The sequence below is a fragment of the Musa acuminata genome, chromosome BXJ1-9 (assembly GCF_036884655.1).
Source record: "Musa acuminata AAA Group cultivar baxijiao chromosome BXJ1-9, Cavendish_Baxijiao_AAA, whole genome shotgun sequence".
Taxonomy (NCBI): domain Eukaryota; kingdom Viridiplantae; phylum Streptophyta; class Magnoliopsida; order Zingiberales; family Musaceae; genus Musa; species Musa acuminata.
The window spans coordinates 47,543,911-47,566,482 of record NC_088335.1 but is presented as its reverse complement, the minus strand read 5'-3'; the positions used below and the strand labels follow the sequence as shown (position 1 = coordinate 47,566,482).

The window sequence follows — 22,572 nt, the reverse complement described above, 5'->3', positions numbered from 1 at the left end:
ACCAGTCTTCTCCTTCACATGAACACATTGATGACAGTGTGTGGATATATAGGTACCACAATCTTCTTCTCATTGAAGCCAAGACATCAGTTTCTTCTCAATCCATCGAGAACAAGGAACATGAAGGTATGCCTTCCTCCATTCTCTTTTTATAGCTTAGTGTGGGTACTGCTTATACCGAGATTATTATTGTTATATACTGTTGAAGGGGGTCCAAAAATCCTCCTAAAAATGAATTAGGATGATATTGCTTCAAAAGCACATCAGAATTGTGCTGTGTTGATTACTTGTCGCGTGTACCATTTCCTCTGTTTCTTTCTGAGAAGAAGCAGTACATTGCACGGTTAGATTCAATGATCTGCTAACAAAGCAAGCAGACGCATTCATCTATCTTTGCAGCAGAAGATAGTGATCAAAGTGCAGATAAAGTGCGACAAATGCCGCTCCAAAGCCATGAAGCTCGTTGCCGCAACAGGTGAGCTGATGAACATGGCGGAGAACGATAATATTCATCTAATCATAAAAATTAAAATATATTACTTTTACGTGAAAAAAATTTTAATGTTATGATTGAAATCAAATGACAATATATCAGATTTATGATGCGTACTTTTCGATTTTATCTAGCAAAACTTTTATCCGATCTGTAGGGGCACCATCATCGAATCTGAGAAATAATCCTTAAACAGGTTAATATGATGATTGAGTTAATATTTTCATAAAATATTTAGTACTAAATCTTAGCCCAAATGGAAGAAGATTTTCAGTTAGTCTATAAATGTTTAATGTATATACTATGTAAATTTCTTACTAGGAAGAAGATTCAATTTTTTCATGACATGGTCCACAGCCTAAAAGAAATGGATGCCCAATTTTATTTGAGAAAATTATAAATTATCCCATGTAGTTAATTACTTTTAGTATTTCAGTTCGTATATTTTTAAAAGTTATATTGAAATTTCTAAACTTAGGAAAGTAAAACATTGAGATCTTTATACAATATTAAAAAGATAATTTCATAGTGTTAAAAATCAAGAGAGATAGAAAAATTTTATTAGAGCAACATGTTTAAATGTTTCACTTTCATAAGTATAGATATCTCAATATAATTTTTAAAATTATAAAGATCAAAATAATAAAAGCAACTAATTACAAGCGTAATATATAATTAGCTCACTTTGTTCCAAGCGGTGATACAGTGGTATACTTCATTATAAGAGTACTTCACCTATGCTAATTTAATTAGTGAAGCATATAGTGATGTAATCATTTGTTGTATTTATCAAGAAATTATAGAATACAACTCATTATTCTATAAAATAACGTACTTTTTTTTGCCCTTTCACATTTGTTTTCTTTGAGAACTTTCAATATAATCCATATATGATATATATGCATATGCTTCACCATATATCTCACAAAGGTGGAACTGATGTTTTGCTTCATACAGTGATGACAAATATTAAGTTAGATAGTAATACATAAGAAATATATATATATATATAGCGTGTGTGTGTGTGGCTTTTAATTAAGGAAAAGATGCACAAACTTAAAATTTCACCGTGGTTGAATATGTAATATACATAAGGTATTAGCACAACTTTCTAAAGTTCTTGTTTTTCTTTTTTTTTGTTTTCTCTCGCAAGGTGTTTGCTGAATTGCTTGTAAAGCTTTCCTTTCCGCGAGACGTCAGGACTTATCTGTCGTTCATTCTTCGAACTAATCAACTTTCTATTTTACATTTCCTTCGAGACTTAAGTGAGATTGCAAACTTGTTGACCTTTGCAGACGCATATCACAAGGGTGCGTCAGGACTTAGGCAATCCCAACTAAGTCTGAGAAGTTGGTGCAAGGACGCTTTGCAACTTAGGCAACTCAAACTAAATTCGCGTCTTGGCCGCAAGGATGCTGAGATGGCTGACGTTTCGTGTGTGCGGTAGCAAGTTGCAGAAAAGAACTCATGGCACACAAAAATAGAGTCATTTTGGGCTGTTTTGCTTGGTGCGATGAGTGGTCGCACTATAGCGCTGCAACCCATTCGAACATATATTTTTATAAACAAAAGAATATAAAATCAAGATAAAATATAATGTCAAACATCTGTATATATAAACAAAAACAAAGAACGATTTGTTGAATGAAGTTGTTACGGGTGTGTGTGTCTAGAGGATCTATATTATTTTATTTTTATTTTTGGATAATATGAATATAAAGGCTCATTAAAATGTGTCATATGGTCTTATCAAATTTGTGCATCATGTGTAAATGACTGTTTTTATAGTGCTGTTGTGTTTCTTTTGAGAAACAAGAGGAAATAAAGGCTAGTTTTGGTCGCCTCTCATTGTAATGATGAATGAATATAGTACAATTAGGATGCTGTTTCTTTCATATCAATAAATAAAATTAGCAGTGGAAAGAGGGAATGCAGCATTAACTTACATGAATTCATTAGCATTATAAACTAAAGCCAGCATTTCACAGAAGCAATTATATTGTATTTATTGTTTCTTTCTTTCCAAAGTAAATAAAACAAAATATAGCAGCTTAAACTACGAATTCAAAAGGTTCTCTCATCGTCTAAGGATAAAAAATTATAAATCTCAGTAAATTATAAAAAAATTTCAGAGTAAAAAGAAAAGAAAAAAAAGCAAAGAATATTAGAAGGCTGAATTGAGAGATCCCCTTTGTATCTTCGGAGGAAGCATTTCAAGAATGTCAACACTCGTAGAGGCTCGATAATTTTTGGTTTTGATTTGGGATAACTCGATTATGTTTTATACTTCGCACATCACCTTATTTTACTGATGGGTGCATTCTTCTCTCTTCTCGGCTAACATTTGTTTTGCACACTTCAGAGAGAGAAAGAGATACGCTGATGTTTGTATCCTTATCGAGTGAAAATGAAAAAGGAAAACTAGTAGATGCTTGAGGTGATTTGAGGTGGGCTTTGTGGGTCTCACTCACAACATCAATGCACACCAACCTTAGTGTACCAAATGATTTGACTGAGATTTTGTGATTCTATTTATTTAGGTAAGTTGTATCATAAATCTGATTAAATTTTGATTATAATTATCGATCAATAAAAAATTTAATTATAATAATTTTTTTTAGGAGATGAAAGAAATTCTCTTAATTTTCTATCATCTTAAACTTTTTATTCTCGCCCGTCTTATATAATTATAATTTTTGTACTTACACTATCTTCTATGTTACTTATCAAATATTTTAATAATATAATCATAATTTTTATGTTTACATTCTCTGCTATGTTGCTTGTCAAATATTCATTGTAAATATTTCTAGTACATATTCAAATCATCTTAAACTTTTTATTCTCGTCTATCTTATAAAAAATAATAGTATAATTATAATTTTTATGTTTACATTGTCGGTTATTTTGTTTGTCAAATATGCTAACAAGATAGGAGAGAAAATCTTAATCAATTAGGATCTGCCATTGTTTTGCCATATGTAACATTCCCTATCAAAAAAAAAAAAAAAGTTAACTATAAGTTCAATTTGATTGGTTTAAAGTCGATAAAATTAATTCAAATGAATTAGTTATTATATCAATTAAATGATATTCGAACCGACTTAATATTGTCTAAGACCTTATATGGATGATTGAGCCGTAAATAAATAGGAAAATATTTCCAGTACATATTCATTGCAAGATGAAGTTTGAAAAAGGATAAGAAATATTTTCAAATAAAGTTTGAAAAATCTTAATTCATGTATAGGGATTTCAATGTTTTACTTTCGTAAGAAAGATACTTAAGATAATTAATTACAAAGATAATTTATAATTAATCTCTTAATAATTATCACTCAAAGATAGTTTGATGATATCATAACATTTTAACTATAGTGCTTTGTCAAAGAGAAAGCAGACTCTTCCAAACTCCCATCTCCCTCTCACTTTATTCAAATGCCGAGCTCCCTTTGTGAGTCACCAACCACAGCATGGCCCATTCCCTCCTTCAAAAGCTTCTTTCCTCTTTGCCTTCCATAGTCCTCAAGAAACCATCTCACCCCATTACTTCTTCCCAAGGTGTTTCTCCCCCACACTCCTCCGCAGATGCCTCCTCGTCTCAGCTCCCCTTACGGCCTCCGACCTCCTAAGTCAGCCACCACCACACCCATGAAACCAGGGTCACCGGCGCTGCAGGCGCCACCGTTGTCGGAGTTCTACGACTCGCGAACGAGGATGCAACGCCTCCTCCAACCTCGCCACAAAACGAGCCCCTTGATATGGTGTGGTGCAGTCGTGTGCGTCGTCTTCAGTCTTCTCCTCATCCTCGCGGGGGTCATCACGCTCATCATCTTCCTCGTCGTCAAGCCGAGGAACCCCTCGCTGGATCTGACCGCCGCAAGCCTTAACACCATCTACATCGACTCCTCCACGTACCTAAATAGCGACTTCACCTTCCTCGCCAACTTCTCCAACCCGAACCACAAGATAGAGTTCACGTTCGAGTACTTGGGCGTGGAGCTGTACTTCCACGACCGGATCATCGCGGTCCAGGCGGTGCAGCCTTTCGCTCAGCAGACAGGCGAGTCGAGGCTGGAGTCGGTGCACATGGTATCCAGCGAGGTGTCCCTTCCACCTGGCCTTGCCCTCCAGCTGCAGCAGCAGGTGAGAAGCAACAGTGTCGTGTACAGTATTAGGGGAACCTTCAAGGTGAAGGCAAGTCTGGGCGCAGGCCACTTCTCTTACTGGATCTACCCTCGCTGCGACGTTGAGCTGAGTGCTCCTCCAAATGGGGTGCTGGTGGCAAAACGTTGCAGAATGAAGTCTTGAAGATTATACATGCATAGTTCCTTCTTCTTCTTCTTCTTCTTCTCCTGGTCTCTCATGCATTGGTTTTGATCAAACACACGCACACTTGATGATGATTGCACTGAAGTCAGGTACCTTTTTTTCTTGACCTGAATGATGTAGTCAGAGCATGAACATTCATTTCTTGTTCATAATAGTTTTGCCATTGAAGAACAAATCTTTGTTTATCTTACAGCAGTAGGAAAGAACAACTTGTGCTCTGTGTTCATCTAAATCTTGCAACAGCTCCGCTGAAAATTCAGATTGGGAAAGTTCTGCTCTGTTTATTAGTCCAAGCAACTTTATCAAAGGTCCCCTCAGAGTAAGATCGATGCTAGCAATAAGGTGTGTTCCAAATGAACCTTCAGCTCTCTACTGATGCCACCAACATGACTTAGTGGGATGGCTTTCCCAAAAAACATTGCTTAGTGGATGGCATAAAGCAGAAGAAGCTTAAAGAATTCAACTGAAACATTGGTTAGATGAACATGGATGGCTCTGTGGACATATACCAATTGAAACCTCTATTTTAGCTTGTTAAGTACAACTAAAACTATGACTATAATTCTTATGGTTAAACTACATTAGTTTAAACGATGGTTGAAACCAAGACTAAAAATCATTGATTACAAGTCAAAAGTCACATGTCATAACCATTGTCAAAGGTCTTTAATTTGATCAGCAATAAAAATACTGGTATATTCTTTGTGATCTATAGGCAAAGTTGCGGTAACGCTCATAGTAAAACTTAACAATACATAAGTATCTATGTCATGAGTTATTATCATCCATCTACTGCTAGATGATAAAATGAATTTTTCTACGAGACACGAACATCTCCACCTCAATAGACATTTGCATCATATAATTGCCCTTATGTTATTGGACATATATGTAAACTGGATATTCGATATAATGTTTATATATATTTATATCTTTCAATTCTTTATACAACATATAGATAGTTTATAATAGACTTAGTAACCCTATTTTGATTGGTTTTTATGGTTATTTCAATAGTCATGGTGTAAGGACAAAATTTTCTAGAAAAAAGCTAGCTAAGCAATCATTTTATGAGATTTCTAACTCCTGTAGGATATTATAAAGTATTAGCCAACAAAGCACCTAGAAACTACTCGGGTGGCACATAACTAGATAAGCATTTGGGATAAAGTCTAGGACTGGTTCGTTGCCTTATTCCACAGTAGTGTCATATGAACACTTGTGGGGACTTTTGGCCACGATGGATCATCTTGGACCCTTTGTTGTATAACCGTTAAAAGCTTACGAAATTTATGTTTATAATTTGTATTACCTATCAAGTGTCTATTAAAATATCTGTTTATGGGATCCCAAGTTAAATGTTTCCTCTAACATTTATTCTTTTTTGTAAGTCTTCAAGGGATCATAAAAGGTTTTGAGGAGATTGACCATTTGTGAATAGACACACAGAGGTGCCACACGACTTAGGTAACAATAACTAAATCTGTAACAAATGATATCAGAGTGAAATAAGCATACTTAGAAATACTTGGTATGCAAATTTAAGGGACATAACGAGGCTGTGTTGAGGGCAGCCAACATGCATAATCATTTTGAGGGAAACGAGCATAGAGACATAGGGAAATGAGTCATTCAATTGAATAGGCATATGAGATTGATATTCGGAGGAACAACCAATCCTTCGAGCGAAAGGAACCATGAGGACAAGAGAGGTAGGAAAAATATATAGCGTACAATGGTTGTGATGGTTGAGTTCGAGCTATTACTCGAAGTTTGCAACCAAGTTTGACAATGCTCAAAGTAAGCGAGGCACTTAGCAAAGGATGATATCGTGCAAAGAAGGATGAGTTGCTCGGTGACTAAAAGAGTTGTGCAAAACTCATAAATATGAGGTGAATTGCTAACTTAAAGAATTTGATTCTTATGCAATGGCTTATATGTAGATGATGGATTATCCATGACCTTCCTAAGATAATCAAAACTTAGTATCATGGAGCATTGAAACTTTTTCTTTAGCATGAGAAGGATACGTTTGTATGAGACTGATGTATATAGTAAATTCAACATATTGCTAGGCCTTGAGAGGCATAACGGGGGTTGTATTGGTGAAGAGTTGCAATCTAGCAAGTTCATTTATGGTGGTGGAATAGTGCACAATTTGTTCAGTAAGATGGAGTAGTTTATGGGGATGATGGTCTTTGAGACTTTTAAAATCAAAGATGCAAAGAGAAAAGTTACTCCAATATGACATATATCGAAGAGGAATAAGTCTCAATTTCCCAAAAAAAGAATTATATGTAACCGATCGCATATGTTGAGAGGGGTATCTCAAAATGATAGCTCTATAAAGCTCAATGGTCTGAATGAGTGACGAAGAGTCATCACATGATCTCGTATGAGGTAATGAGTTAGTGGACGTATTGTGAGATCAAGTGATGGAGCAACCTTAAACAATATTAGATGAAAGCATACTTAGAGCCGACGTGGAGATCGAACTTAACGGAGGGCTAACTTATGGAATGGTGGATACGAGGGCTACCATCAACTCAATGCAAACTAAGAAGTAGAGTAATTTATGTAAAACTTTAAGTACTTAAGTCGTATTAAGAGAGTCAACATAGAAGACGAAACATAGAGTAAAGGTACAAGAGCGAGACCATGTTATTCTATAACTAATTAATCTTTAAGAAGGCATAACTAATTAATCTTTAATTAAATATTATATATACTTATCTTCTTTTCGATAAATTCACACGTTGAAGATAAGGATGAAATTATTCAGTGATGAATTTAATAAAATAGTAAACAAACTCCAAAGACATTAATAATATCTCAATATATTACTCGAACTTTAATGAGGAAACAAACAAATTAGATGACGCATAGCAAGAAGAAAATAAAAAGGAAAAAGCTTTCACGTAAATTCACACGACATGACCACACCACAAACTCCTCCCCCCAACTTGGAATCGCAAACAGCATCATGTCCTTGTTATTTCCTAGCATGAAATCAAAGCAGCAAAGCAGGTATGTTTTTGGACCTCCATGATCCATTGTTTACATGATGGAACAAGCATTTGGATTAGAGCTGCTGCTTTCACAATCATACCACACCGTCTGAGGACACGGAGGGTAATTGGGATACCATTGCACCGTGGTTTCTGGTTTCTTCTCTGCATCCTTCTTCACTTCCTCCACCTTCACTATGGTCGCGCGGCCAACTTTCTTCCTCAGAACTAATGTTACGTTGGCGGGATCGACGCCGTCGCCGACGATCACCAGTTGATCCTTGTTCTCCCCTTCTATCGCGACTGAATCAACCCCGTCTGCAACAATCATGAAAGGTTTTAATGCGAGATGATATGATGAACAACAGTATCCTCCTCTCTGTTCAGCAGCGCACCTGCTTCAGCAACGAGCTGCATGGCTTTGGATCGGCACTTGTCGCACTTTATCTGCACTCTGATCACTATCTTCTGCTGCAAGGATTGATGAATGCATATGATTCCTCGGTTAGCAGATTATCGAATCTAACTATACAAAAAATATACTGCTTTCTCTCAGAACGAAACAGAGGAAACAGTACATGTAATAAGCATACAATTGCGTACCTTCATGTTCCCTGTTCTTGATGGATGGAGAAGAAACTGATGTCTTGGCTTCAACGAGAAGGATTGCGGTGCCTATATAACTTGGAGGAGAAGAAACTGATGTCTTGGGTTCGGTGAGAAGATTGTGGTGCCTTGTATACACACGGTGTCATTAATGTGACGATGTGGAGGAGAAGACTCGGAGAAGAAGATAGAGATACAAAGTCAACATGCAACATTTGAGTGTTAAGATAGCCAGAAGCGCATGGAATTGGTCAGATTGCGGCCAATGGTTTCTGTTGACTTCGTCATCGAGTAAGGAGGACTTGTTGATGTTCGTACACCGACAGCGGTCTGCTTGTTTGCGAATCTAGTGTAGACCTTTCCCAGGTGGCGTGCTCATGAATGATTAGATCTCAGATCTAAATTCTTAAACTTAGATCTAACACAAGAACAATATAAAATATAAAGAAAGGAGCAGTTCTTGGGAGGAGAATAGGGAGCAAAAATATTTGGTATCATCAACTTTTATATCAAACTTATCAATGGTTGAATGCTTGAAATTTCATCCTTCTCCTTAGAATAGGAGACTTCCAATGTTTTGAACACATAAAATAGTTTTGCCTTTAAGGTTTCCTTTGATGAAGGCATTCTTTCCTCATACTTACAATCAGCTTCAAATTATACCTTAAAAAATCATATTTTCTGGCCAAGTAAATGTTAGATAAGACATGTTCTGAGAATTGTTTTAATGAGAGAAAATTATCTAAATATTCATTTCATCTTTATCATCTCTCCACCTCCTCATTCTCATCCCTCTTTTATCTGCCATCAACATTGGTCAGTCTTGAAGGACCAGTCTTGAAGGACCAAATGGGGCCAATGTTAATTATTAAAGTTGGTTTGCAATTGGCTTCACCACCAACTTCACAATCAAAGCTGTGTTGATTGAGAGGCATAAATCACAGACAATGAGGTTGGTAAATGAATGCGATTTTTTTTATAGTTGTACAGGGACAATTGAGAAAGTTTGATGTCTTAAGAGTACAAGCTTAGACAATTTCTGTCAAAGACTGGAACATATTTGATCTGTCAAAATTTTCAGGGCAGATATGGTATTTCAAATCCTTAAAGAATAAATAATTCTTATTTATCATCCAGTAACAGTCCCAAAATTTCCTTCCATGAATAGGAAAGGAGAAGCTGCTCATGTCATGGCAAAAGAAGTGGAAAAGTATGACTTGGAGAGGAGCTAATATGAAAAAGAGCTTTGATAGCAGCTTTTGCCAACTGTGGAGACCGCGGGAGGACGACTTGAGATTTCTATCAACTTCAAGGCAGCACAAAGTTCAACACTGTAAGAGAAATCAATCATCTGTTTATAACATAGTTTGTTCTTCAAATATGGTACACATATGGACCATGCTCCAAGTTTGAGATGACTACTTGGTTCCAAGTTGAGGGCGGAAAACAAGGCACCATGTGTTTCCAATTAGAGTTTTTAATCATTCAACAGATTGATCCGGAAATCTTTGAGCTTCCCAATTTGAAGTTGGTTGGTATCAACTGCTTGTGATCTGTAGAAGAATTGCTGCAGGAAAGAGAGGTAAAAGTGTAAGAAAAGAAAAAAAAAATACTTTTGTAACTTGCGATGAATTATAGAAGCAAACATGGAGCTATGCATGAATCCATAGACTAAGTTGATCTAGAAATAACAAAGCAATCATTAATAGCACCACTTATTCCAGTTCAAACCATCTAGAAGCAGTCACATGCATGAACCCAGACATCATTCATTTTCAGAGAACCGCTAATCATGAATTTGCTGGCTTCTATGGTAGTTTACAAGGGTGCAAATTAAATGGAACCTTGCAATTTTTAGGTTCTCCAGCAGAAACAAACAGTTCAATAAAGCAAGACTTGAAGTGGGAGAGTTCAAAGTGAAGAGATCTGACTTTTGTGAAGAAACATAAAAAAGAGCAGAAGACAGCAAAACTGCAAGTGACAAAGATAAGACAGATATCTCATCAAAGAGTACTAATGAGTGAAGAAAAGCAACAAAATTGAGCTGTTGTTTCTTTTTTTTTATAAACTTCTTTCCTGGAAACTGCCAAACGGGTTTATTATCAGGAGCTCCATATGTGATACCATGGAGGAGAAGATAAAGTATTCAATCAGCTGCTCTATGCAGTGACAGGAAATAAAAGAGAAGAGGAACCCATGATGACAACAAGTCTGATGAAAAATTGACTGCGGTACAAAAGTGTAGTCCAAAGTACAAAAACTTCAATAATAGCCATACAGAGCAGTTGTAAAATACTGATTAATCAGTAATTCAATCTGGAAGAATAATTTGGTAAAGAATTCTAGGCTTATCGTCATAAAATTTTCTTGCGCATCAACCAAAAATGATGTAACGAGGCATAGAAGTGGGTACGCATCATTCAGGTGAAGAACTTGAGCTGTATCAACAGCATTTCAATACACGCTTTTCGTAGTGCTTAACTTGAACTACGGAGCATGAAAGTCATGCTGTCTTGTGTCGACGAATTAAATATTTCATTCAACTATCAAAAAGAAGAATGGGTGAATCTAATGTATGAGGCTCTTGCCAATGCAAGATCCAGGATGGCCAATGTACACGACCTTTGTACTAAATATTTTATTTAAATATGTTCTAAATATTCCAAGTTAGTTGTTGTTCTTTGATCACTGGAAAGTAAGTGTTTCTTTATCCTTTTTAACCTCTACAATTCATGGTATCTCTTGCTTTTGTATTTTGCTGCAAAATGATTTTTGATGCAGCATCTGTGCTTAAATATATAAGAGAGAATTATAGTATATGAGTTGTTTCACTCATGTCCAGTAATCGTTGTCTATGATAGCATCTGTTTTGATACATACACACAACCATGTATCCTATAACATAACTATTTTTTTTTTCTTAGCAATCATTACAATCAAATGATTCAATTAAATTTCCATTAGACTCGTGGCCCTACTGCATGACTATCCTGGCTCTACCCTGGTAAATCCTCTCCTGACAAATGCAAGTGGGAGATCTCTTGACTAGCCTGCTTTAGTCTGAGGTAATTACTAGTGATTCCTGTCTGTTTTCTGCTGAGTTTACACTGAGCTGCCCCACATAAAATGTATAAGACAGCGATAATAATAGTCAACCTTTTTAAGCAAAATGTCAAGAAATAAAGAATATATCCAGAGAATTGGCATAATAAGAACTAAGAAAAATATGTTGGCATAGAAGGGAACACGATTTTATTATATGTTCACTAGATCAGAAGTAACACAAGTATTTTGAGACAAAAAAAATTGTATGAGGCAGGTGTGATAACCACAAAATTATGTCACCTAATGGGCCAACACGTAGATTTGGTTCATTCAAATTCCAGATAAGCTGTAAGTGAATGGATGATAGAGAGTGAGAGAGAGAGAGAGAGAAAGAGAGATTAGAGCATAATTGGAATGGCGAGATAAAACATATCAGAGCCTTTGAATAGAATATGGCCTCCAGGATCTGAACAACCAAAAGAATGCCTGTAACTAAAATAAAAAATTTAGGACTTGAGGATTTTATGCTGCTGCTATCCAACTAAATTTATTTTCTCATCTAAAAGCCAAAGTTTTCAACATCTGGTGAAAGGCTGCTTCAAGCTATAAATAATGCTAATTGAATCTTAGGGGAAAATGTGAATTTTGATGCTTCTAAAAGGGAAGAAGATTACCTCCATAGTCACTGTGATGCTTCTGAAGGAGACGCATAATCTATCTAATAGTCACCTTTCCCTATTAAAACAGTAAGAGATAACACAGGAAAATATACAGATTTTTTCCCTTCAATGTTTATTAACTTCAAATTTTGCTTTGGCTAGCTGTATGGTATAGGGTCTTTGTGTTCGAATAAGCTACAATTGTTAGAAAGAACATAAAATCAGTCTTAACTATTAATTCCTTGACAACCAGCAAAGGATAAATCCAAATCTAAAACATTGCTTGACTTGTTAATTTCAACAGAAGTTATGATCTTTGGTGTCCAATGGACCAAAAAGTTTCTAAACTACGTAAGAATGTACCCATAACATCAAGAAAAACTTCGGTCTTCGTCTAAAGGAACCTTAACAAAAGCCAGATAATTTTCACAGTTCATTGGGCGAAATCGTAGCAATAAGCAATCAAATAAACCGTGGGACACTAAAAGAGTCAAACTTTACCTTGCATCCACCTTTCCCAAGACCACATCACAGAACCTCCACCGATACTGTCGCCTCCGTCGAGTCCTGCAGAACTTTTTCCACCATCATCAAAACTCTCTCCATCTACTCCCATCTAGATCACGCTAGAAAGGAAAACATTAAGTATTAAGCTACTACATTCAAGGAAAAAGAATTGCCCTATACATCTCATCTTCGTTAAAGATCAAAACTTTCGAAAATATACGGACCGAATCGAATCGCGTGAAGGCATTATACGAGGAGTTCGATCCTATGCATGACGACAGGGAGCTGCTCGAATAGCACGGCTGGAGGAGGAGAACGGCTGCTTCAGTTATCCCCGTCCCCGTCGTGCGGTTAACTCTCGCGAACCCTCGTTTACACCCGAGAAGAGGAGCGACGCCCGTCGACGAATCAAGAGCGAACCCAATCCGATGTGACCCTGACGAGAATTGGACTCGGAATCTGCAGATTTGGGCAATTCCGATCCAAATAAATGCAGATCGGATTCCCGAAAGTGGTGGAGGATCTCATCTCGACCTTCCATGCCTCGTTATCTCCGTATGCCATACCATTTATCGCATGAGACGAGAAGCGCAGGGACCCACCATCAGTGAACGGGACTCGGATCAATAGACGGCTGTGATGGCGGGACAAGTGAGATGGAAGGTTGTGGATAGGAGAATCGAAGTTACTGGACGAGCCATCGATGGGTTTCTTGTGGGGTGGGTTTCTGTTACCTTTGTCACGGTGGGAGTAAGCGACAGCCAAATAACGACCTTAAAATACGAACGAGAGAGGCTGGCCGACGCGTTCACCCCTCTCTCTACGCAAACCCGGCAGGTTACCCCTCGATCGATTCGATCTCTCTTCCTCTCCTCTCCTCCTCTGGATCTGCTTCAATCTCTGATCTCTGCTTTTGGCCTCGGTTGGTCGATTCTAGGAGGGGAGATTTCGGGGGGAATTGGGATCCCATCGCGATGTCGTACGCGTACCTCTTCAAATACATCATCATCGGCGATACAGGTTCTTTCCTCTCGATTTCGGCTTCGGTGATAGCCAAAAAAAGACGGCGATCTGTTTGTTTTCTGGTTTTTTATATGAAGGATGCATCTACGCATTGGGTGCTTTTATATGCGTGTTTGGATGGTAAAATCTAATATTTCTGTCGGTAAACTGTGAAAAATGGAGCGATTTCTTTTGATTTTTCCGATTTCTTCTTCTCATTATATGTGAATTTTTGTGGTTTCTGTCGGTAATGATCTGTCTCGATGCTGCGATTTACTCTTTTGGTTGCATTACTAGTCACCCCTTTACCACTGTGGGCTTTTCCTTTTGGTGTTCCTTTGATATGTTCCTTGGAGTTCTTCTCTGATGTCTAGATCTATGAGATAAGATCTTGACATCATGCTTTTTGTCAAGATTGTATTGCACCATATCAAATTACAATGTTTTCGTTCTATGAATTCTATGGAATAGTCTTTTTTTTGTTTCCTTTTGTGTGTTGCTACTTCATATCAAATTCGATAAATTCACTTTAAGAGAATTCTATTTAACATTTATTTGCCGATGCTCCAATTTTTTACCTTGGTAGGAGTGGGGAAATCATGTCTTCTTCTGCAATTTACGGACAAGCGTTTCCAACCAGTACATGACTTAACAATTGGTGTTGAATTTGGAGCCAGAATGATAACCATTGACAACAAGCCCATCAAGTTGCAGATCTGGGACACGGTTAGTATCATCATATTCTCTTATTTTTCACATTTGTTTCTTTTGACTTAATGTTGTCTCTCAAATCAATTGAGGGGTTTGGAGATGGTATAAAGACACTTATGTAAATTACACAAGAAAGGCCTCATGTTTCTCATGTTGCCCGACAATCTTGTTCATCTTCTTCCCATCCAACATCTATTTGTTATAAGATTTGCTACGTGGCCAGTGTTTCCCTGGAATTTATGTACATTCCTAGAAACTCTATGATACTTTCATCTTTAACCGTGATGCAGCACTATAATAAACAATATGTTACTTTACCATCAATAGTTGCTTAATACAGAAATGTTATAATGAATTTTATGATGTATTCCTATTAGATGGTCTTGATTGTTTGGTGGTCTGATAGAATCGAATGCTCAGTGAAACTCTTAGTGGAGTTTTAGTTAAATTAAAGTGTCTGACTGCTATGATTGATTTGGAACTAAATTAATGTGTCTTAACAAATTTATAGTCAATTTTATTGTTTTCTATGTGTAGTTTTTGCATCAGTCAATCAAGAAATTGGTATTGATCGTAACTATGATCATTGCTTTTACCGATATAGGTCTTAGTGTGATTATTACTGTTCTTTTCAGTAACTTAAGTTGTCCCTTGTCAACCGCCATGACATTTCATTTTATGCAAATTTTATGAAAATTTCATGCTGGCATCAGCCGCAATGACATTAAAAAATTAGTCAGTTTTGTTGCTTGATAGGGTTAGCCTTTTTCATCCGTCAATCAAGAAATTGGCATTGCTCGTAACCTTGATCAGTGTTACAGATATAGGACTGTGTGGTTTTGGTTGTTCTTTTCATCAATTCAAGATGTGCCTCGTCAACTGGCATGATAATTCACCTGATTCAAAGTTTTTGAAAATTTCAGGCAGGTCAGGAATCGTTTAGGTCAATTACCAGATCCTATTATAGAGGTGCAGCTGGTGCACTGCTTGTCTACGACATCACTAGGTAGTAAGTGGTTTGGATTGCATTGCTATAAGACTTTGCTAATGTGAATTTGCTCATTCGTGATTTATTATCAGGAGGGAGACATTCAATCATCTTGCAAGCTGGCTGGAAGAAGCAAGGCAACATGCCAATTCTAATATGACAATCATGCTAATTGGTAACAAATGTGACCTGGCTCACAGAAGAGCTGTCAGCACTGAGGAAGGAGAACAATTTGCCAAAGAGCATGGATTAATCTTCATGGAGGCCTCAGCAAAAACTGCACAGAATGTTGAGGAGGTGATAGAGCCTTGTTGCTCTGATAGTACTTTTATCATCCAATTAATTCTATACTTGTTCTAATATCTGTCACTGTCACAGGCATTTATTAGCACTGCAGCAACAATATACAAAAAAATCCAGGATGGCGTGTTTGATGTATCAAATGAGGTAAATTTGATAATGTTGGACCTGAACTTTGAAGTGACAAACTTAATGCTAATAATACTCTAGCAGACATAAGCCAGTGTGTTTCGCGTATTTGCATTCAGTTGATAAATACAGGTTTCTATCAATTGATATCTCCTATCCCTGTTGAAGTTAAAGGCACATATTCAACCAGAGAATTGTTGATCCTAGTAGGCAAAAAACGGGTCACTTGTTTTCTTGTCTTGAAAAAGCTAAAAAAGTGGTAAACATATGTAGTCTAGATTGTGCAGTCTAACATCTTTGATGGAGCATCATAGCATTGTGAAAGTGGAGCATTTGATGACAATGATGTGATTTCAGATGTTCATCTTATTTCATTGTTCACCATGGTGAATCGGCGATTAACATAATGACATTGGGTACAGCTCCTAGGAATATTTTGAATGTAATCAAAGACATTCTCAATCTTACAGAATTTTGATCCTTCCTATTAGGCATGTGTTTGGGGAAAGTAATAGAGTGGCTAATTGGTTGGCCAATTATGCAGATCTACTAAATATAATCAGTTTTTGCAAGGAGACTAGCCCTCTGCTTGTTTTTGTTACTGATGATCTCTGTATAAGGGGAGGTTGTTGTTTTGTTTCTGCAAGTAATTACAATTTTTCCTTTTAGAAAAAAAAAAAAACACAGGATGTCATTCTAGTGTCATCAGCAGTGTAACATCTATGCCCACAGACTTTACTTTCATGTTAAGATAACCTTGTGTCGAAATAATTAAGATTCCACCACCTCTTTTAATCAGTATATATTCTTGCTGCAGTCATATGGAATCAAAGTCGGATATGGAGGAACTGCAGCTCCATCAGGGGGAAGGGATGGGTCCTCAGCTCAAGCTGGTGGTTGCTGCAGTTGAGCTCCTGCATCGGAAAAAGAAATCCTGCAGCCGATACTATTCCTTATTTGTTATCGGTATCCTCCTAATTGATATACTGTGTTTGCTGGTTGTTGGTTCCATCTAGATGCTGGAGTGTTGAATGTGCAGCATGGCAGACATTATATCATCCCCATGTACGTCTATCATGGCGATCCACCAGTTAATGCCCACTCATTTTTTTCTATGTGCCTGAAACAATTTCCAAATTTGATTGAAGTGTTCAATTATCGATCGTCTACATCTTAGAAACTTTGATGTTTTTATGAATTTTCGGTTGATTTTTGGGTGATCTGAATCAACAGTTGAAGCTTTGGTTGTAATTGGTTTTCTCAGTCGTTTTACTGACGGGTGAAACTGGAGATTGGTAATGTTAGAAATTTTTTTCGGAGAGGAAAACCCAAATTTTCCCCTCCGCACAGTCATTATTATTTTAAATTCATCAGCCACATTATCATTTCATTAATTTGTATGATGGCATATTCCTTTAAAGCTGAATATTTGTAACTCGCAAGGATCCAAGAGATCCAGGATATGCAATACTGTATCGAGCGGTACACCCATACCGAATAGTTTTATATATTTTTCTTTTTTATTGTAGCATTGTAATACTGTAGTACTGCTACAGTGTAATACTGTAGTACAGTTTTATATATTTTTCTTTTTTATTGTAGCATCGTAATACTGTAATACTGTTCCGGTACATATCACTCATACCGAGCAGCGAGCAGTACCATTCGATACTGCATACCAAGCAGAGATCCAAATCACTTTGTTGATGTAGATTTCCTTCAAGAATTCATTTTTATTTTAGTTTCGCTGCTCAACTGTTGTTAGAAGACACTTTCCCAAGTCTCCTCACATAAGAATCTTGACACATGCGTGAGAATATTGACAATTATTCAGATTAAATATTCTTGTACATCATTGTTCTAACAGGTAATGAGGCTCTCCGGTGGATCAAACTCGCAAGTTGCTTCCACGCAGCAACTTCAAACGTCCCAGAATACTCAATTTTGCTTGAGAGGAGAGGCAAAAAGCTGCTTTAACTTTCTTACAGGTACGTCAGTCTCTCTCATTTTTCCCGTTCACCATTTCATGTTGTCTTCAAATGCCCAACTAACCCACCCCACATACATACTTAATTCTGCTACTAGTACGGTGACAGCAGCAACGTAACGCTCGTTCCATAAACAATGGCAAAAGAACAAAAAAAGAGGGGAAAAAAGTCGTAAAATTCGTGCTTATCTTTTTCTCTCGTCTTTCAAATCTCTGAACCATAGAAACTTGAAAAAGGTGATGTGGCCTGAACTCTACAGATGAAATGCATAATTAAATCTTAGCTCATCATCTAAAGTAACTAAAGACGTCAAGTAACGGCTACCTGACATTTATGCTTTCATTTGCAAGTTGGATAGGATAATAATACTCCTCGGCGGCAGCTGCATTCTCGCAGGGCACATCCACCGATCAAACCACAAAACCATTTTAATTTGAAGATCCAAGTAAAACTGTTTTTTAGGACGCAGATCCAAATAGCAAATTAAGCATACATAAGGGATCGGATCACAGTAATTGGAAAGAGAGGGGGGGAGCGGGAAAAGCGTCTCAAAGCCAATGATATACCGAGTCACAATAAGCACGGAAAAAAATGGGTAAGAATGCAGAGAGGTCTAATAATCTACGACGAAGAAGAAAGTAGTTCAGAATGGAGGGGGGGAGGCGGCACCGGTGAAGAAGGGCCGGCCATGGGGGACGGCGCTCTCTGCTTCCACGTGCAGGGAGTCCTTGATCTTGTGGAATCCGTGGGCGAAAACGCCGAAGCCGAAGACGAACCCGATGAGGAGGATCACCAGCACCAGCAAGAAGCAGCAGCAGGTCTTGCTCGGGCAGCACATGATGATTGATCCGATCGATCGGATCCCTCGGCTTGCTGTTGATCTCGAGAAGAGCAAATGCGCAAAAGGAGTTGTTGGGGGAGGACGAAGAAACAAGAAACAGGAGATGGATGAAGAAGAGACGGCACGGAGAAGGGGATCATGTCGAGATTAAAGAGAGAGAGAGAGAGATGTGAGGAGTGAAAAGTTACTTGGTCAATGTACCCGCTTGTTTACCTACCTAATGGTTGGATCATAGGGGCGGTGGGGCCGCACATTCAATCCATCGTGTAAGGCACGGTAATTATCTGACTGGATGATTAAGTAATTGTATAAAACGTGAAGGTATTTAAAGGTTATGGTTCGAAATCCAACCTAACATATTTTATGATACATAAAATATTGATTTAGTGATATCAATTTTAACTTAGAGGCTTATCTTTTTTTGATTTGGTAGAATTGGCACGATGAACATGTCGGCTTCATAAATCAATATGTTTGATCTTATTCAATCGACATGTTAATAATATGTAATTAACCCACCAATCACAATGGTCAACATTTACTATATGATATGAAAAACATGTCAATTCTATATGCTTAGTGAATTAGTAGCCTCCAATCATTCCGATTCTAAACAATCGATTAATTAATAATTTCAGTTGGTCGTCTTGCTGACAATTGTTTTGTCTTGAATTTAACACTAGATGATGATGATTTTAGTAAATTTCAGACCTTCTATTATCGTATTAATTGTATAATAAACGGACATAACAGTTACCAGTGATCGATATAAAAAGGAGCCTCCAAATCTATAGACATACTCTTTCGTTTCAACTGATCCAACCTATTTGACTAGTTAGTGACTAAACTTTCAAATGAATATTTGTCGAGAGTACCTTCGACGTAATTTTACAGGATTCAGTGCTCGTCCAACAAAGCAAAGTTTCATGAGGTCAACTTGAAGAAAAACCAAGTTGGATCCAACTTGACTCCCAAGTTGGATAATCATATTCTACTCTTAACAGTTTGGTACTACAAGGATGATTGATTATGTCTTAGGAAAACTTTACAGGCCCTAATCACCCAAATTTCAACGAGTCGAATCCCAAAAATGGACCTAGTTTGAAGGCTCCAAATGCACCTATGCCGAACCCCCCAATCTTAATGATTCCAAACAAACTCAAGGTGTTAACCAATTTGAACCCACCACCACAAATATCTGAGCTAAATCTCTTCCACCGTCTTTTTCAAAACTCGATTTTCCTCCAACTCCCTCCACATCATAACCAGCTCAACCTATCATGATTGTCCTAATTGAAGTTTTTAACAACATGATTCAACAAGTACATATGCTAATCATAATAGTCTAATTTGTAGCCCCTTACCTTCGTTAACTTTCTCAACTTATTCAACAAGTACCACTTTGCCTCATTCACTTCATTCCCTACGCCCGTTCAACCATCTATCCGCCGCGTCCCAAGCCTATCAATTGAGTCCTACCGAGCCCAAGCTCTAGTATCATAAGAAGTATAATCTCCTCCATTAGTTTAGGGACTTGTGCTAGATATTCCAAACGAGTTGATTGCTTAGTTAATCAAACTCTCAACTAAAGTCTAAGAGCAACTTAATAAAATAAATCGATAATTGAAAGATATTCGGAAGGAGATCAAGCAAGGAAAATAGCTAGAAGTGGAATCATACTTGAGATCTTCTTTCACCAAAAATATTAATGAAGAGCCAATCCCCCAAGGTTTACAACTTCCGTCACTCGATGTATATGAAGGAAAGTCCCTTCGGAACACATTATGTCTTTCACATCTTAAATGACATTATTTGGAATCACTAACTCACTCATGTGCTAGAATTTTCCAATGACCTTAAGGGGAACCACACGTCAGTAGTTTGCTAACCTCTCTCTCCCGAGTTAATTCCCACTTTGGGTAGTTGGTTTAGGAGTTTGAGCTTAACTTTATCAATTACTAACTCTCAAAGTAGTCAACCACCTCCCTCCTAGCCATTAGGTAAGAGGAGAAGGAATCATTGAAGAGTTATACAAGAAGATTTAATGATAAGGTCCACATAGGTGCTAACCCAACATCATCTATCCTCATCAATGCATTTGTCAAAAAACTATCAAAAGACTGAACTAGACCAACTCAATAAAATATTATTGAAAGCTAGAAAAATAAAGGGATCCTAACAATTCCTCCCCCTTCAAACCAGCCTTGTCCTCAAGGCCAAGTAGCATCAAACTCAGGGAGCTTCTCTTTTAGCACTTCAGTCATAAGGTATCTACGGTGTATCATAATCTGTTAATCAAGTATGGTCTCTACTTCTTGATAATGTAAGCAATAGGTCGATCTTTCGGTATAGTAGTCGTTATGGTCTTCTGAAAAACTCTCTTCACTCGATGGCTAGTGGTAGTTGTGACCTTATTTCCATGTCTTCCCTTTAGGATCACCTACTTTCCATTAATAAAAAATTTCATAATTAGTTTAGAAAAATTTCAAGCAACATCAACTAAGGTTGATAGTCATTCAATTCCAAACACCATTTCAAAGTCTTCCATGAGTAGCAAAAAGAAGTCCACAAGAAACTCTTGATGTTCATTTGCTACCATAAGTTAGAATTAATCCATCAGTGACCTTTACTTCAAATTTGTCACAGCCTTCAATGTGGTAAGTCAATCGATCAGCAACCTTATTGTACATAAAATTATTAGTGCTACCAATACTAATCAAAACTATAACATGTTTATGTTCCAAAGTTTCTCCAACTTTTATAGTTTACGGGTTAGAGTAGTCAGCTAATGTATGCACTATATGTATGATAAGTCCAACATCTTCATTAGAATTCATACCTTTATGATCGAAGTCCATATTGTTAGCTTCCGGTTTCTCCCCAATTAATTCAATCATCAGAAGTTACCCTTGTTTACATCGGTGCTCCCTACTCCACTAGTGCAACACATGCCAGCATATTTTGGTGTTGATCGGGTTTTACTAGCTCACGTGTTTTAGGCGTATTCATCCTTCCACCTCTATCGTAGCAGATTTATTTCATTGTTGATTAGGTCTTCCCAACTCACACGTATCATGCATATTCGGCTTTGCACCTTTGTCATAGCATATCTATTCTAGTGCTAATTGAGTTTTTTCGATTCACCCATCTCGGGCCTATTCAGCCTTACACCTCTACCATAGCAGATTTATTTTGATGTTGATTGGGTTTTCCTAACTCACACGTCTTGGGTGTAATCGTCCTTGTGCCTCTGTCATACCAAATTTATTTTAGTGTTGATCGGGTTTTCCTGATTCATGTATCTCGGGAGCATTTGGCCTTGCACCTCCATTGTAATGGATTTATTTTGTTGTCGATTGGATTTTCTTGACTTGTGTATCTTGGGCGCATTCGGCCTTCCACCTTCATCGTAACAGATTTATCTTGATATGGGTCGGGATTTTTATCATGCCAGACTTCAAATCTTCTTTTCGTCATAAAGGATTTTATATCCTTTCTCCGTCATTACGGATCTCAAGCCTTCCCACCATGGCAAACTTCAAATCTTCTTTCAGCCATGGTGGATTTCATATCTCTTCTTTATCGTAGCGGATCTCAAGTCTTCTCATCATGGTGGGCTTCAAATCTTCTTTCTGCCATGACAGATTTCATGTCTCTTCTCCGTCATAACGGATTTCAAGTCTTCCCACTATGGTGGGCTTCAAATCTTCTTTCCATCGTAGCGGATTTCATGTTCCTTCTCCGTCGTAATGGATCTTGGGATTTTCCACCATGGTGAGCTTCAAATCTTCTTTCCATCATTGTGGATTTCATGTCCCTTCTCCGTTGTAGTGGATCTCGGGTCTTCCCATCATGGTGGGCTTTAAATCTTTTTTCCATCATGGCATATTTCATGTCCCTTCTCCATCGTAGCAGATCTCGGGTCTTCCCGTCATGGTAAGCTTAAAATCTATTTTTCACCAT

At 37.4% G+C, this 22,572-nt stretch overlaps 3 protein-coding genes and 1 long non-coding RNA gene across 5 annotated transcripts; 2 read left to right on the top strand and 2 right to left on the bottom strand.

Annotated features, from left to right (window-relative positions):
- Positions 1-3,805: 3,805 nt before the first annotated feature.
- On the top strand, positions 3,806-4,979 carry LOC135594422 (NDR1/HIN1-like protein 13). The gene has a single exon (XM_065084803.1). The coding sequence runs from the start codon at positions 4,082-4,084 to the stop codon at positions 4,802-4,804; it is 723 nt and encodes a 240-aa protein (XP_064940875.1). The 5' UTR covers positions 3,806-4,081; the 3' UTR covers positions 4,805-4,979.
- Positions 4,980-7,646: 2,667 nt separating this feature from the next.
- LOC135594421 (heavy metal-associated isoprenylated plant protein 47-like) lies at positions 7,647-8,637 on the bottom strand. 2 transcript variants are annotated; one of them, XM_065084802.1, is made up of 3 exons: positions 8,437-8,637; positions 8,229-8,301; positions 7,647-8,151 (listed from the first exon to the last, which is right to left on the bottom strand). In XM_065084802.1, the coding sequence occupies exons 1-3, from the start codon at positions 8,440-8,442 to the stop codon at positions 7,883-7,885; spliced, it is 348 nt and encodes a 115-aa protein (XP_064940874.1). In that variant the 5' UTR covers positions 8,443-8,637; the 3' UTR covers positions 7,647-7,882. The 2 variants fall into 2 exon arrangements, with proteins under 2 accessions (XP_064940874.1, XP_064940873.1); XM_065084801.1 differs by having other exon boundaries at positions 8,229-8,304; positions 8,437-8,633.
- A 1,136-nt stretch (positions 8,638-9,773) lies between these two features.
- On the bottom strand, positions 9,774-13,202 carry LOC135593909 (uncharacterized). Its single transcript, XR_010479877.1, has 3 exons — positions 12,875-13,202; positions 12,645-12,769; positions 9,774-10,006 (listed from the first exon to the last, which is right to left on the bottom strand). It is a non-coding gene; the product is annotated as an uncharacterized LOC135593909 (long non-coding RNA).
- Positions 13,203-13,352: 150 nt separating this feature from the next.
- On the top strand, positions 13,353-16,895 carry LOC103999242 (ras-related protein RABB1c). The gene is made up of 7 exons (XM_018831182.2): positions 13,353-13,487; positions 13,588-13,670; positions 14,239-14,378; positions 15,287-15,369; positions 15,444-15,648; positions 15,730-15,798; positions 16,598-16,895. The coding sequence occupies exons 2-7, from the start codon at positions 13,625-13,627 to the stop codon at positions 16,688-16,690; spliced, it is 636 nt and encodes a 211-aa protein (XP_018686727.1). The 5' UTR covers positions 13,353-13,487; positions 13,588-13,624; the 3' UTR covers positions 16,691-16,895.
- The last annotated feature ends 5,677 nt before the right edge of the window (positions 16,896-22,572 follow it).